The 17,157-nt window shown below is 37.4% G+C and overlaps 1 protein-coding gene, 1 long non-coding RNA gene and 1 pseudogene across 2 annotated transcripts; all 3 read right to left on the bottom strand.

The window, feature by feature from the left end:
• Positions 1–1,048: 1,048 nt before the first annotated feature.
• On the bottom strand, positions 1,049–2,032 carry LOC104428037. Its single transcript, XR_005552738.1, has 2 exons — positions 1,948–2,032; positions 1,049–1,303 (listed from the first exon to the last, which is right to left on the bottom strand). It is a non-coding gene; the product is annotated as an uncharacterized LOC104428037 (long non-coding RNA).
• Positions 2,033–2,713: 681 nt separating this feature from the next.
• Positions 2,714–6,418, bottom strand: LOC120296041 (annotated as a pseudogene).
• Positions 6,419–8,655: 2,237 nt separating this feature from the next.
• Positions 8,656–10,686, bottom strand: LOC120296042. Its single transcript, XM_039317687.1, has one exon. The coding sequence runs from the start codon at positions 10,684–10,686 to the stop codon at positions 8,656–8,658; it is 2,031 nt and encodes a 676-aa protein (XP_039173621.1).
• Between the last annotated feature and the right edge of the window lie 6,471 nt (positions 10,687–17,157).

Below are 17,157 nucleotides of genomic sequence, written 5' to 3' on the forward strand. Positions count from 1 at the left end.
TTAGGTGTTGGGTGGTTTTTATTATTTTAAATTGATTTTTAGTATTTTGCGCAGTCAACATTTTATTTATGTATTGTCCCGGATAACTAATAAGACGTTCTCAGTATATTTTGATAAATATCTATTAATTACTAGGATGTATGGAATAACTTTTACTTTTTTGCTTAATTTAAATCATACGGTTCACGCACATTTAACTTTTTTTAAATTCAAAACTTCGGAAACTTTCATAGTACTCAAATGTTAACTCAAAGTCTCACATTTAATTTTTTTCATAATTTTCCGAAATTTTAGTAATCTTTTAAAGTATTGATGGGAAGTAAAAAAGTACTTTCGAGTTTTATTTAAACAAAAAAAAAAAACGTGCACACCTTTAAAATTGAGTTGGTAAATGTTCAAGAAAAGTTAGTATATTAAGTTTACCTTTTCGCAACATGCTTACATTATTGATTTAGATTTATACTGATAAGTTATTCATCAACTCGCATATGACGTCAAGAGTAAAAAAAAACTGTAGATATTCATGTCACATAGATAGTTGCACATATGGATTAGTAGATATCATTTAACTTTATTAACTATCCAAAAGTTTGGTAAATTCCATTAATATGATGATAATCTTTGAAATGTGTATATTAGATTGCTGGTAAGTTCTTCATCAATGCTGACTATTATTAATACCTGATGATAGTTTATGCCTTTCGAATTTTTAGGTTGTGCTTTCCACTATTAAAGTTGATTTAAAGGGCGATTCATTAAAATCCAATTGATATTATGCACAAACGGAAGAAAACTTCTTGTCTGGCCTGGGACAATACTTTTGATTATGCGGGTCCGATCCAGATCTAATCCCTCTTGATCGCAGTGGGTTTATGGACCTGGGTCTAGGCAAGAATTCTGCCAATACCAGTTGCACTCATGATACAATTGCAAAAAGATAAAGACTTGTGGTTGATGGAGTAAAGCACTCTGATCCGACCAAAAAAAAACAGAGAGAAGCTAAAAGTCTAATGTGAGTAATGTATATACATTATCCAGCCAACTAATGTACAGGTCACTGTAAAGACTTATAATATAAAAAAGAACTATAAGTTCCCAGTAATTTATTTATTCTTTTTGAATTGGGATGAATCAAGCTTGTGGACAAGCATGGTTTTTAAAGAAACAAAGATATCACAATAAACCTGAGCACCGAGCTGAGAATGGTCCCAATGTATTCTTAGCCGCAATTACTTTGTTGACCAACATTTTCCACTTGGAGTCATCTTTCTTGCTTTGATGCCGAATCTTCACTCTAAATTGCCTGGCAAAAGCAAACGAGACATAATGTAGAGCACTCAATTTCACCATACAAATCAGTTCAACGATGGTGCTGCTCTTCAACTCTATGCCCCAATAAGATGACTCGCCCCGATATGCATCTCGCATCATCACTTAATTTTAAATCATAGAAGAATCATTTGGGAAGAAACACTCTTGCCCTCAAAAGTTGACTAATCAACCAGTTTCTTTAAATCAGTGTTGGACTCTTTTCCGTGCAAGACACTTGAAATGCGAACTTACAAGTCAGCAATGCAATTCTCACTTGACCATTTGGAGAGAGTTTTGCTCAATATCCAATGCTTTCTAGGACCTAATTAATTAGGTGAATGAACCCATTGAGCCCGGCTTTACAAAAAGGCAAAGTAAGGGAATTGGGTAGGCCGGGGATGTTTAGTTTCAAATGTGAAGTTGACTCCCACCTCTGCAAAGAGGCAAAGTAAAACTTTAAGAGAGAGAAGAGTTAGAATAGGACTGATCCAAAAAAAAAAGAAAAAAGAAAGAAAGAATACGTTAACAAAAGACAACTCATACATCACGGGCAGTCCCATTTAGACACATCCGGCATCCATCGAAACTTCTTCAGATTAAAATTGAGGTGACAAACATAGAAGTTCCTTGACTTACCTACAGAGAGGAACCTTGCAATCATCAGGCTCGGTACACATCCGAGAGTGCAGTTCAAGAAGCCGCCACATGCGCTTGCAGTGAATTGGTGAGCTTTTGCTATTCACTAAGCAAAACGCATTTGTAACAGATTTAGCATGTATCATTCCCCAAACCACTTTATTCTCGTGGTTTTGGACACAGTCACAATGGTATCAACAACACCAGCTATACAAATTTGTTCTAAAATCGCCTATCGCCCCGGGGCAAAAATTTAATTCCCTACTTCTATTTAACTTGTAACACATAGACTTTCAGTAGAAGTCTCCACATAAAAATTATGTGGGCCTGCAATGAATTTATCCTAATGATTCCTTGTCGATGACCGTATAGTTGGAACCATGGTGTGTCGCATAGTGCTAATTAAAGCATGAAAGGCTCATGAAGTCTGGGTTAAGCATCTCCTTATAACAGACATAAATGTACTCATGAATGCCAATTGTACGTCCTTTGCTAATTGTTTGTTTATGGAACTACATAACATTAACCATCCCGAGAGAATCAACAAAGTGACCAACTGTGCGAAACACTGACAATCTTGAGGCTTTGCTCACCAGGACTCTTTCTAGGGCTTTTCATGCCCTTGCGCAAGGTCTCATTGGTATAGAACCAACATCATAGTTTGAGTTGGACCTGATTATGAGAGTCAACTGAGTGGGCCGATTGGACATAGTAGATTATTGGACACTTATTACGGAGAAATAAAAAAGAAGGCAAGTGAACAAGGTTTCAACAAGGAATTCTTGCAAGAATGCTCTGCTCCAACCTTTTCCATTTTCAATCATTCAAGAATAGAAATATGGCAAGCATAAGCAGTTCAACAGAGAATTATCTCAAATAAATTGCTCATAAATGCGACTAGATCCGGTAGCAATAAACTCCCAAGTTCTGAACCCAGATTATTGACCAGTCCAAATCCAAAATGCTAATGGATTACCTTATGAAGGGTGCCCACTTGCCAATTGCTTCCAAGCATTTTTTATTTTTTATTTTTCAAGCCAATTTCTCAAAAGAATTCCACCGTAGAGAAGCCTTATCATAAGAAATCTATCAATTATCAATGCAATGGCAAGCGTGTAGTCCCTTCACCTAGCATTAGGACAAAGCATACAACTCTGTCACAAAGCCAAAAACACTCACATATCAATGTTGACCATAGTACCAGTTCATTGCCAGCAGATGTGGAAGTTCACAGCTTTTCAACATCCATCAATTGAATCAGTGACATGTTTAGTCCCATGTCCTTGTAAGACTTTAATTGGCAGGAGCTCTTATTCCTCAACATCATTGTAGTTGGCATCTTCTAATCTTTGGTTCATGTCATCGTACAGTGAGACTATCTCAGAAGTAGTAAATAATTGGACTTCACAACGCTGATACATGTTTGGTGGGTTAGACATCCCTTAAGCTCCTAACTAGACTGATGTCCCCGAGTTCCTCTTTTGCTTGGCAATGTTGTCCTGTTTTTTGAGTATCAATTTCAGTCCCCCACTAATTATCATTCAACCTGCGAGTAAGCATTGCGGTTCACTTCAGGCACTGGAGAAGTGTATTCAGGATGAAGTCTGACAACTCTCAGCATCCATACGTTCAAGGACATGCCACGCCTCTTCTTCCATGGATGGGACTTCTGAATCCTCAATCCATCAATCAAGGCCTCAGGACGTATAGATAATGTAAAGTAGAATTCGATTGACACCAGTTAGAACGCTATCAAAATTTTCTAAAAGAAAATGTAACATGCATGGGCCACCCGTTCCTCACTTGACCTGAGCTCAGGTTGCATCACATGGGCCACAACTTTGACATTCGTCAGGGGTTCATCTGGATTGTCAAGCTCCGTAGACAGGACACGGCATTTGAGGCAGAGAAAATCGCCAACATCCGCCTACATCCCAAGAATAATATGCTTCATCTTATGATCTTCCACCGAACAGATCCATAATTTCACACATATACATATAACTGCAAGAGTGAAGGTTCAAGTATGAAATCCGTGCTTATAGAAGACTGACGCCAGACATATCATGTAATCATTGCCACGGATCCACACTCAGCAGCTGAGTAATGCAACAGCAGCACCCAGACAAAGAAATACATCCTGCACTTGATCAATTACTTACAGGTCTCAAGAATTCAACATGGTCAACTTCAAAGAACTGGGGTACCACTCCAGCAAAGGCATATGTGGTTGAAAGGACCAATTCAAAAGTCCTTCGCATTTAAATCCTCCAAATACTAATGAGTTCTCAAAACAAGTGTCGCTTATCAGAATGCTATCACTGTCTACCAAAGCTGGCATATCACAGAAGACACAACCTTCAGCCGATAAAGCTTGAAACCTGGACAAGTCCTCCACCTAAGTATCTCTGTTACTTTCATCTCTCTTCTTTTTCCTCATTTTATTCCTTCTTTTCTGCCTCTTGCCAAAGTAAATTTTCTCTCTTATCTCTGGGGAGATGGGCTTAATTGGAGCTGATTTCCCAGTTCTAGAATCACGAGCCACAAATGTGAAGTTGGCAGTAAGTGCAACTGAATCTGAGGAATCCCAGATTTCTGCAGGAAATTATCAGTATAAGGTAAACAGCAGAATGGATGAGTAATGAGACCATATCATGGAAAGAATAACTTATGAACATCTGACATCTTAGCATTGTGCTTGAACATGTCGAAAACCTTGACAAACTGCCAATATTTCTTGGCAAGAGGATGTTAATTAGGTCCCTCGGGACCAACAAGGGGTAGTACAGGAATATTCACCTGTTGTCCATCGACTACGCCTTTTGGCCTGATCAAGCTTCTCCATAGTTTGGATGGATTTGATTTATTTATTTTTATTTTTGGTAATAAGAGAATGGTGAATTGGCTAGCAAATTGGCAATCTTCTCCATAGTTTTTATGAGTAGAGTAAAGAAAACATGCAAGAGTAGATATGGTTTTGTAAAGAATAAACACACATTTAAGGCACAGCCATTAAAGTGACACCATCCATCAGGATCAGGAGTAACATGACTCCTGCAACTGCTTAGTGGCAGCAGATGGAAATGTATATTCTTGTCCTACAAGCCAACAAGCAATGTCACTACCTTGAGGGAAGGAAGAAGCATACTATTATTGATTGGAAGTATTGTTCCATAAGATACCTTCTGTGGACTGAGTTACTTCCAGTTAGATTGCCATTGATAAGCGCCCAACCCATGTAACAGTTCGCGCTATTTGCAAGTCAGTGTCAATATGGATTGGCCTCTTGAGAACCCTTCTTTCTACAGAAGCAGTGACTAATATAGAGGCCTTGTGTTGCCATTGTTGTTGGAGCAATGCTGGTGCAAAAGCAAAAGGCTGAGTACAATAGGGATGTTCTGTTACACACGATTCTAATAATGAATTCCCACTCTATATGAACTACGGCTAATGACTAAAGAACTTAGGCATTCTGATTGCAGAACTTGATATGGACAAAGATTGATGAGAGTTTAGATATGCACATGTACGAATGATAGAGACAAAGTGCTTCTTACACCAAAGCAGCAGCAGGTCGTTACAATATTTTCTTTAATTACCAGATGACCGATTCTAGATTATTCAAATGAGGACTTGACATTCAAACTGAACAGCAGAATACTAGAACTGGTTACCCACCGACTAAGCACCGGCATCTGTCAGTTTTATATCAGGAATTTATCGAACCACCACTTAACTGTATTACCTAACTCTAGCAGTGTCAATGACATGATATGCAATTCATCTTCTGCAGAGAAAGCCCATAGGAACTCTCTCTTTTACAATGCCACAGTACACACTGCGTCAATACAAGCAATAGGCACGGGAAAAAAACGCTCGAAATTCGGTTAAAACCACATTTCAACAATTGAACCATCATTCAAACCGAGAAAATTAAGCTGGAGAAACATCGCAGAAAACAAAAGCATCACCATCCTATAGTTGTTCAAAGCTCAGTTTAATTTACCTTATAGCAGCATATAGTCCCGGCGAGAGCATCCACATCTTCCGCCAACTTACCTATCCTGATCTCATCCCAAGGATTCCTATACTGATCTCCGAGCAACATAATCACTCGAAAACTCGTAAAAAACGCTCGTCCTGCTCCTAGACGGACTCCTCGGAACCAATTCGCTCTCCGGCGACGCAGCACTCTCGGTCGCACCGGCATCGCCGACCTCCTCGATTATCTCGGATCTCGCTTCCCATGAGGCGTTGGCGACGGGCGAGAGAAGTACGTACTGAGCCACAAGCTGATCGGCTTCCAAATCGACGATCCGGCGTTGATGGGCGGAGGGGAGGCGGAGGCCACCGGAATCGCGGTTGCCGTCGAAGCGGACGCTCCGTCGTCCGCCGTGGTGTAGGATCGGGGCGATGCGACTCCCACGGCTCGAAAGGTTGGACAACCAATACGATGTACGGAGGCCACGATTTGACAAACAAGTGAAAATGATTAATTTAAGAAATATTTTTGATAAATCATATAACTTATAGTAAAAAAATCAATAAATTTATTTCTCATTCTCTTAAACAAACCAGCTTGCACAACATATGACAACATCGTATAAAGAAAGTTATTTGTTGAGAAAGGAAAAAAAAAAGGTTGAAAAGGGAAGTTAAAGAAATAAGAAAGGAAAATAACAATTAGAGTGAACTTTTTTTTAACATTCTAATAAAAATTAAACCAAAACTGTTGAAAATCTATATAATTGGACAGGAATCTCTGATTCCCCATCGTCATTATCGCTGTCCAATTTTTGATTTTCTTCACCTAAAAGATCACCACCATCCATTATTCCAAGAAATAACTTAAGACAAGCGTAGGAGAACAAATTTGAAAAATGCAGTATGATGGATTGATCGTCTAATTTGTCATGAGCCTTTTCTCCGTATAAGTTAGTTGGCATTTTTTCATTTCTTTTTCCGCTCGATTGAATTATGATTATTGATCTTCCTTGTTTTGGGTGGAGGAAACACCGGTCGAGGATTAGGAGGATGAGTGGAGAAAGAGAGAAAGGACCGGCCATATCATTTATCGAGGTACTTCTCTCAACATGGTCTCTTTATGTGCTAGGAGCATTCTTCAACAAAAAAAAAAAAAAAAATTTACTCGATGTAGCTTGATAATGCTGAGTTTACCTATTATTCCTATCCTTGTTTGTTACCAATTGTACTGAATCCGATGTGCTGTTTGTCTCGAACTTTAATTAGTCGGGAATCATCTATATGGGGTTGAGTTCTCGGCTGCTCATATGAGATTAAATGATAATCACACAAGGTGTTCGTTTTGTTTTTCAGAAAAGAGTAAAACCAAGGATCTTGCACATGCGTTCTACTACTCAATTACAAGATACCAAAATCTTGTGATGTCTAAAGTTACGCGGCCTTCTTATATGTTCTGATGGGTTGGAGTTTTCAACTTTTATGCAGGTATTCTAGCCTTGCCTGGATGGATATACGAAGTATGAACATGGCAGCTGAAAAACAAGTATGGCGATGCCTTTATTCGAGGGAACAATGTTAGTGGTGTATTAATAAATTCTGATGCTTCAATCATATCTCTTCTGACTCGGACCTTTCCAAACCAGTATTGACTTATTGCAGTACATCGGCACTTCAAATCGGACTCCGCGTAGATGGGACTCGGCTATGTGTTGTAGCATGGTGGAATTACGTAGCCGTAACCTTCCGTGGATACGTTCCGGGTTGCGGGTTCATGCAGCTCTACAATTGTGGGAAAATGAAACACGATTCTTAGGTGTAATATTGCATCTCATGGGATCGATCAGCGAATTGCTTGATGAGGACTCGGTGATGCTTTAGCTATTTCTATGTTAGCATGTCATCGTATGGATCTATCTGGCTCTCTATTTGGGTATCGCCAATTGGCTTTATGCTGTCCTTTTTATGAAGTTGGTGAATTGCGTTTAAGCATCAAGCTTGGATGCCATCTATCTTTGTCTGTGTAATCAATCCCATTGCTAAAGCTCATGGGGATAATTGATATCATGTCCGTTACAATATACCAAGTCATTTTACGCTCGCAACCAAAAAGAGTCAAATTAAGATTATTTTTACTAATCGAGTGAAATTACACCCCTTGAAAAATTATATGTCGTTACATGAAAATTGCCCTTTTGGCTTGTACGAAATATGTTTTTCATTTCATATCTATTTCCTATAAAGCAATCATTCAGTTGTCGGGTATATTACACGAAGAATAGTTATTTGGTCGGCTACGTTGTCAGAATAGCAATGATGCTTTAGTTGGTCAAAATTGCACAACGATAAGAGGATGATTATGCACATGGTGTCTTTAAATATGGATACAAAATCGCGATATTGCTGAATTTACATCCCCGTCTATGAGAAAATTACTATCCCTTGTGTAAATTTACAATCTATCACTTTACCTTAAGAAGCATAACCTATTAGATTTTTTTTTTTTAATATAATTGTAAGTATGAAGTGATTATTTACTATCAATAAGAGTAGACACAGGCGAAAGCTTACTATAAGGAATGAAAATCTATCGATTCTCCAACATTAATCACAAAGATACACAACTAGAAGATTTTATTCAAACGAACATCTGTAGAAATGTCGTGAGGATGGTAAATAAGACAATTGACATGGATAAAATATCTTAGTAGATTATTCATTATATTATTAATCTAGAAGCTTACCCCACTCATCCCAGAATTCGTAATACATGCCCCATTCAGGTTTGTAGAAGCAACCGAAATGAGCCATCAACAGCCAAACAAAGGCAAGAAGCTCTCCCCCTTTGCTCAACACCTGCACATGTGCCTCTCCCTTAATATTAACTGCCGCATATTGCAACATCCCAAACCATTGTCCGCTCAAGAAATTCCACTTCATTTTCCCAAGATCTTCCATTCGTAGGGCCATATCGAACCCTTTGCCGAGCGCGGATTCCGAATGATTAATACCACCCAACACGGCCCCTGCTCGAGGGCCCACTCTGTTGTACAATTTTTTGCAAATCCTTTCCAGATCCTTGGTCTCATCACTGACAATCAGGTGCCGAAGCTCGCGCAGCGTATCTGCTGATTTCTTTTGGGCAATGCCAACCGTTGCCACAGCAGACATCACATTAGGTTGATTAAGTAGAAGATACAACATATAATCAGAAAGGATCTTACTAAATTCTCTTTCATCATTTCTTCCGATGCATATCTCTATATTGTACCAAATTTCAGTAGCAATGTGTGCCCTTATAATATGGATGTGGAAATTAGCCTTATTGATATGCTCAGAAATTTCACTGAGATTGCTCGTCAGCAATCTCGCTGGTAAAAACACATTACCACTAGCCTTAACTATTTGGCTCACCGTTTCCGGAATATCTGCATTCCTAGATTTTTCTTTCACCTTGTTAAAGAGAAAGATCCATAGCTTGTTAATAAACGGATTCTTGGAAACGTATTGCGCATTGGCAATCATTGATCTTTTACCACAAAATCTATCAACCATACGAACAGCTTCATAGACACAAGAGATGATCTTGCCAACCATTTGAAATGGAAAACTACATATATTTTTAAAAACAACGATGCCCCTGAACTGATTGCATTTACATATCTTTCTCGGATTCTTCCTCAATGCCTCAGAAAAAAGGTTGCAAGCAGAAATGGATTCTGACCACCTTCGAAATATTAATGGTGTATCTATAACCTTGTAAGAAACATTGGTGTTAGGTTCTACTTCCCATGTGGCGTATCTGGGCTTCCTTAGGTAATCCGTGGTGGATACCAACTTGTTGAGAAATGAATCTAGTTTAGAAAACCCTGTGGTGTTATGCTTGACTCCAGCAACAGTCCAATCGGAAAAAACAAGCATCAACAAAGCTATCCCATCAAGAATAATCCCTCCGAAAAGAAGAATATGAGTAATTTTCACATCAAGTTCGAGGAGCTGATACTTCTTCAAGCGATTGAACTCGCCCAAAGCCACCGCAATGCTAGTGCAAGTTATGATGCGGAAAATGTAGCTCCACTTGTGACGTATTGTCAATGCTTTTGTGTGGAGCTTTTCATAAATGAAATCGAGTTCAACTGATATCACCCTCAACGCATCCATCGCAGAAACTTTGGCAAAATATTTACGGCTCATTTCACGTTGTTGTTTTGTAAAGATGAGATCTACAATGAAGACCCTAAAGATTTGAAAGAATGAGTAAGCATGCTTTACCACAATGCTCTCATCAAGCTTTGCGCTTTCTTCATCAAAACTTCCATGTTCATACCCTAGAACATTGAGTTCTTCAAGCAATTGTGAGTCTACGGCCATTCTTATCTCCTTGTCTAAAAGCGTTGATTCCCTAATCCTTGGGAAGCTCGAGAGATAAAGTGCCAATGTCCTCTCCGCAATTTTGATAACCCCTGCGAGAAACACCAAGATCGTTGGGATCACCAGCGACTTGTTGTTAGGAAATATCCGCAGAAAAACGTAGATGGCAGTATAGACTTGGAAGACGAAACTAAGCAGATGTCGTGGCCAAAGTGAACTGTCCTCGAGAGAGAAAGCGGTAATGGTGTCCGGACCACCAAGATGTAGTAAGAGAAATGAGGACCAAAAAGCTTGAAGTCCTTCATCTACTTCTGCTACATGAGCACTTGAATTGCCTTGGTTGTGAGAGATGAGCCCAACCGTAAATGCAGCTACCGAATCAGCCATCAAATAGGCCAACCACAAGAGGAAAATAATGCGGCGGTCCGTTGTTTTCTTTCTAAGGGGTGCAAATAAAATGAGAAAAACCTGAAGCAAGAGGCTCAGTACGATGAAACCTCGGATGTTCCATTTTCTCCACAAATCCAAGATAAAAGTAAATGCCATGTTTTTGCGTAGTTTGAATTTTGTCTCTTCTCTTTAATATAATGTTGGTTAGGACAAAACTACCCTCTCAACATCCATCACGAGAGTTTACATGCATCAAGAAAATAGTGCATTGCAAACTTTATAAGGAAGCCTTGAAGTAGAAATTGGCAAGCAAAGCAAATAGTTGGGAGGTGGTTTGGGTGATGTTGGGGAGGATGAAGAAGCACGTGTAGGGCACTGGCCTTGCTCTACCTCCCATTCCCGCAAGGATCCCAAGAATTTATACATCTGGCCTTGTACTGTGGTTGTCCTTTTTCCTCCGTTTTTTTTTTTTTTTTTTTGAGCAACTTTTTCCTCCGTTAGAATAGATGATATTATCACTCTACCATCGTAATGAAAACAAGATATTTGCCTATCATTTTTCTTAATCGAGGCTTGAGTTTTACAATGTTGACGCAGACAGACATTTAAAGTCGTGTAAAACTCCATCGTATATTTTTTTTTTTAAATCAAAAGGTATAATATTATGGGGATAACTTAATCTTATTTATGGTCTCAGCAAATTAAATATTAAACACCTCAAATCCTTCCTTAAAAAAGTTTATCTTAACATTGAAAACTCAACATGAAAAGGTCTGCCTTAGATAGGTTAATTATGAGTCCACGTATGCCCTCCTAATACAACAATTCTAACTAAGACAGCGAGCCAAAGCACAAATGTTTTAAAGCCAAAGCTTCAAAAAGACCTAAAGCAAGAGACTTAGTATGATGAAGCCTTGAATGTTCTATTTATTCCACATATCCAAATTGAATGCCATATTTTTGCTTAGTTTGATTATTGTCGCTCCTCTCTAAAATAATATTGGTTACAACAACATATATTGAAAAAAATAGTAGGAATATATATATACACACACGTTGAGATTATTCCTTATTTGTTTATTAGCAAATAATTTGTGTCGGGTTGATGTTTTATCTTTATATTAATTATGTCTCAATTCTACTTACTATTCAAGTTTTGAATTATGAAATTTCAGTATGAGTTAAATAAAATCAACATTTAGCCAAACACTTGATATTGTTGATGAGTAAAATACCATTGACAAAGTTATATGAGTGTGCTTTTATAGGATAAGTAGATCGACCTAGTCGAAGAACAACGTAGTTATGCAAAATATCAAATGAGCATTCAAATTGAGGATTAATAAAATTATGTAATACAAAAATACATAGGAGAAAATATTTATTGGCTGCTAAGGTGGTGTGTTTTTTTACTAAAATCCAATAACAAATTGACACATGCCCGCTGATGTGGAATAAAAGTAAAGCTAAAAAAATCTGCATCTGCCCACCCGTGGAAGCTTCCCCTCCGTCGTGCTCTCCGTCTTCCTCTGTCCTTGCTCGCGGCCGGCTCTGTCGTCCCTTGCAGTAGGCTCGTGGTCGGCCCCGTCGACGGCCGAGCCCCTCCTTCATCATCATGATGGCTCGCAGTGGTTTTCCGTCCAAATCTAGACCGGATCGTGCCTCTAGATCTGGTCTCGTCCATGGCGACGGGAGAGGTCGAGATCTCGAAGGCCATGGACAGAGCCTAGATATCAAGGGGGAAAAAAAAGAGGAAGCCATCTTCTTGCAGTCGTCCCTTGCAGTTGGCTCGTGATCGGCCATCGCAGCGGGCGAGGTTGAGATCTCGAAGGCATGGACAGAGCTCAAATATCGAGATCTATCGTCCCTTGCAGTCGGCTTGTGGTCGGCCATTGATGAACAATAGAGACGACGCCTGAACGCGTTCGACCATGGATGAACAATGACGATGACAGCCGTGGACGAGCGACGATTTCGGCCATGGACGGCTAGATCTCAAGAACGACGAGATGGAGAAAACAGAGGGCCGGTCATGCTCGCTTGGATGCAGCGGTGGTCTGCTTGGTCACAGCGCGGGCTGCTCCGCTGGTGGTGACGGCCGGCAACTCCGCTGGTGTCCGGAAGAGGAAGGAGAGAGAGAGCCGAGGAGTGAAAAGTTTTTAAATTTTTTTATTTAAATTCCATGTCAGCTGACACGGATTGATGGACGTGTCAATATTTTAGTGGAATGAGTGAAAAATGTATGCCACATATGACGCTGATACGGTGGTAATAAACCACTAGAGATTTTCTCAATAGATAAAACATTTAATCAATATACGATGTAGTCATATGTGGCTGAAGAATGAGTATTGTTTAATCACACTACTATATTTTAAAGTATTAATTCATTGGTTTATAGAACCATATAAAAAGATAAAAAATAAAAAACACAAAATTGATTGCACAAACATCAATTTGACCAAAATTAAAGTTTGCAGACGAAATCGAACATCTATTGAGAATTCAAAGACTAAATTTTTGTTTTGTCTCTTCTTCTTTTTAATCTAAAATTACAATACTAGTTGATGAAATTAAGTAGTAAATGATGTGATATATCTTTATTGAATCTTTAAACATGACTCACTTGTTCAAGTAGTTAATGAAAGTTTGTTGCATCATCTCATCTATAAATCAGTTTATCATTTTCTCTTCACTTTTGCAAAGGGGTGCCCATATTGATTTTAGACTAGGTCTTTTTATTATGGGGAAAATACCTAAAATGTATCTTATTGTTGACCCAATGACTAATTACACCCTCTATTTATGAAAATACAATTCACATACCTCTAAGCAAACCCTAAATCATAGACATTAGATTGTCGCTCTAGCAAACTCATTTTAATATCTTAGTTAGGGGTTGGGTGGTTTGGTTTTTGTTTTGTTTCGAGTTTTTTTGGGTGAATGTGAGAATTTAGGATTTTGCGAAAAGTATTTTAAAGAAAATAACATTTTTATATAGGAACCCAAGATAATTTATGTAAATGTGTAAAGTGACCTCCAAAGATAACACTCGAGTGTGTATTTGATATTTTCAAAAGTAGAAGTTTATAAGTGATCATTAGGTAAGACTCGAGGCACATTTTTTTGTATCTTACCTTTTTTTTCACTTGGACCCCTGGTCTTTTTTTTTTTGTTTTTCATGAAGACCCCACAAAATGTTTTTAACTTGCATATGATTTGAGTCATTTTTTTCTTCTTTTGATTTTTTTTTTTTTGCTAGAGTTTGTGAGTCTAAGTTGGGTCGACATTTGCATTATCCTTATGCAAATAAGCTTAGTCAATATCAACCATTGAATTATGAAGGTCTCATATAGAGTCAACATAATTCAACGAATGCGATGCATTGATCTCATCATCAATTGTTTAATAACACCATTGTTTCTCCTAAAGAAAGATAAAAAGCTTCCAATTTTGAATTTTGTCTCCGGCACTGATGGAATTGGCAGTCAAAACTTCCCACCACCAAAAGGAAATTTAGTAGAACTGCCAGCGTCACTTTTCTCATTGAGTGAGCAAGCCTCTATCTCGAGGAAGATACCGTGGTTGCATTTGGCCCGCTCATTGTCTTCTCTATCACTGCCTGTATTTTCAAATCCATTTCATCCACGTGTGAATATCTTTCGCATGAGCATCTACTTTGAACCCTTCTCCATATTTGACATCATTTCCCTACAAAACTCGAAAGAATTACTAAAAAAGACATAAACCTATCTATTTTAATTTTAAATCTTTCAATTTGATCAATTTAGTCCTAAATATTTTGATAATTTGCTAATGCAATCATTTTGACCAATTTTGGCTAGAAATCGCTAATATGGACGCCAATCATCTTACGTGGCACGATTGGTACTAACATAGACAATTTTTGTGAATTTTTATATTTCTTTTCATTTCTTTTCTTCTTTTTTTTTTTTCACCGTGGCCGTCAAGAGTCATCAGGGCCTCGCAATGGATAGTGACCTTTGCTAATCACTGGGCAAGGGCTGCCTAGCCCACGGCCATAATGGCCTCGTCAAGTGACTGGCAAGGGTTGCAGGCCATTGCTGAGGCCCTGATGACCCTCACTAAACATGGTGGAAACAAAAAAAATGAAAAAAATGAAAAAAGTTTTAAAAAATTAAGAACTTTTTTTTTAAAATTGCACAAATTGTCAACATCAACGCCGGCACCAACTATATCAGGTAGAACGGCTAACGTCTACGTCAATGATTTATTGCTAAAATTGGCCAAAAAGACTAGTAAATCGTTAAAAGGTTTAGGACTAAATTGACCAAATTCAAAAATTTAGGACTAAATTGATATACGTATAGTAGGTTTATGATTTTTTTTGTACTTACCCCTTATGCGTTTGCTTTTCTGTATGCACTTGTCTACATCACTCATACATATTTGACTCATTTATTAATCACGTCATACCTTTAAAACATGACACTTTTACAAAGGAGTCGCACAATATCATAATTTTAAGAAATAAGCCGTTATAAAAATATGTTCAAATGAGTAATAGAGTGCTTAAGTGTATCTAACTAGATCACATTGATCCAGGTAATATGTTAACTCGATTAACGTTAGCCTGTCATAGACAGATTGAAAAAGTCTATTAGCAAAGAACACATTTTTTTTATTAGTGTATAAAAAGTTATTACAATTAACTCAATTTGAGTAAGCTTACAATCATGTGTCATTTTCAGGTCATGTTGATGAGGGTCTAATTCTCTAAAAACCCCCCACTTTAGGTACAATTCCAAATTTTCCATGAACTTTTTTTTGTCTAAAAAAATTCACCAAAATTTTAGTCTAGTCCTAAATCTGTCCACGTGTCCAAAAATCACCACTAGTTTCTTCAAAATTATGAATATCTAGCCAATTAGAGATTCATTATACGAACTTACGTCTTCATCAATATTCTCTCCCTCATATGAAACAACAACAACCTCCTAATATCGATAATATTGAAGAAACCAATGACAATTTTTTGACAAAGGGTTAACAGGAGTAGATTTGGACTATGGTGAAAGTCGATAATTTTTTTAAGACGAAAGAAAATTCGGGTTAGAATTGAGATTGACCTAATAATGGGTTTTTTTTTTTTTTATGAAATTAGGCTGGTTAATCAGTGTTGTAAAAAATTGTCCATCAGACAAAGCGATGCTACAATTCTTAGCTCGATTCTTTTTCTTTAACTTAGACCCACTTCATATTCTTTTTTCTTTGTTCTTTTTTTCTTTAATTTTGATTTTTTTGCTTTTTTCCTTTAACTTAGACCCATTTATATTCTTTCTTTTCCCCTTTTCACCCAATGCTCTTAACTTTTACGAGGTTACGTGATTCAGGAGTCACGCTTTTTCCTTTAGAAAAAATTTTGACAGGAATTTGTGAGTCAGGTTGGTGTCTTATAGTTGATGCACAACTCTTGGCTCTTTATTCCAAAATAAAATTATCGAATAATTAAATTAATAGATTATATGATTGTACCTTAAAATCATTAACCATTTTCCTTGCAAAATTTGGAAACAAGTAGGTGTTTTGAGCTTTGGAAAAAGATAGAATATTGTATTGGACATTCTAGTATGTTTTCCCAGATTTCGTATGTTTAACATTAATGATTCTTAAAATGTGACAGAGCCATAAGAAAATAAACATGCAAAAATATTAAGCAATGTCATTTTCTTCCTTAAATCTGCATTTGGGATCATGTAAAATGAAGAAAGAAAGGATGAAGTAAATTATTTGTATCTGTTGAAAGCGGAGGTTTCAATATTGCCTTTTCCTTTGTTCTTCTTGTCGTGCCTTGTGTTTTTATGGAATTATTTCTAAAACCACTATTAGTAGTTGGGGTTACGTGGATGAAAATTCTGTTTAAAGTAATTGAACGGGAAAAAAGAAGTCTATCCAAAGTGAGTAGTAACGCAGAAATGTTTTGCGTGCAATTTGTTTTTGCAATTCAAGTGAACAACTACACGTATGAAACTTGAAATATTTTCTCCTTCGGACATTTATTTTATGAGATTAGTGTTCATATCAGCAGATTTCATTAATGTTAATTAAAGAAATGATGACATTGAACGTTTAGTTCAAGTGACTAGTCAAACTGATTGTTTTGCAAACCTCAAGTAATTTAATGGGATTGCAACAAGATGCAACATATACATGTTGAGATGACTCTTATTTGTTTGTCAAAAGACTTTATCTATTAAAAAATCTAGGAAGGTAAAAGAATTATTAACCATCCATTCCTCGAATATAATGGAGCTCAAGATAGATCTAACTCAAGTTGGTTGAATCACTAGCTGGTAAAATTAAATGTTTACAAATGCATCATGTGTCCCCAAAATGGAAGACGCCATTAGGTTATTAACTGTGAAACCCGAACATTATTAATTATGACCTTAGTTCAACCAGTGACAAAATTCCACAAGAAAGTTT

Source organism: Eucalyptus grandis, chromosome 7 (genome assembly GCF_016545825.1).
Source record: "Eucalyptus grandis isolate ANBG69807.140 chromosome 7, ASM1654582v1, whole genome shotgun sequence".
In the NCBI taxonomy this organism is placed as follows: Eukaryota; Viridiplantae; Streptophyta; class Magnoliopsida; order Myrtales; family Myrtaceae; genus Eucalyptus; species Eucalyptus grandis.

What these genes read in the sequence shown, in the direction of transcription:
- LOC120296042 (XM_039317687.1), bottom strand. Translation starts at nt 10,686, where the DNA reads ATGGCTGATTCGGTAGCTGCATTTACGGTTGGGCTCATCTCTCACAAC.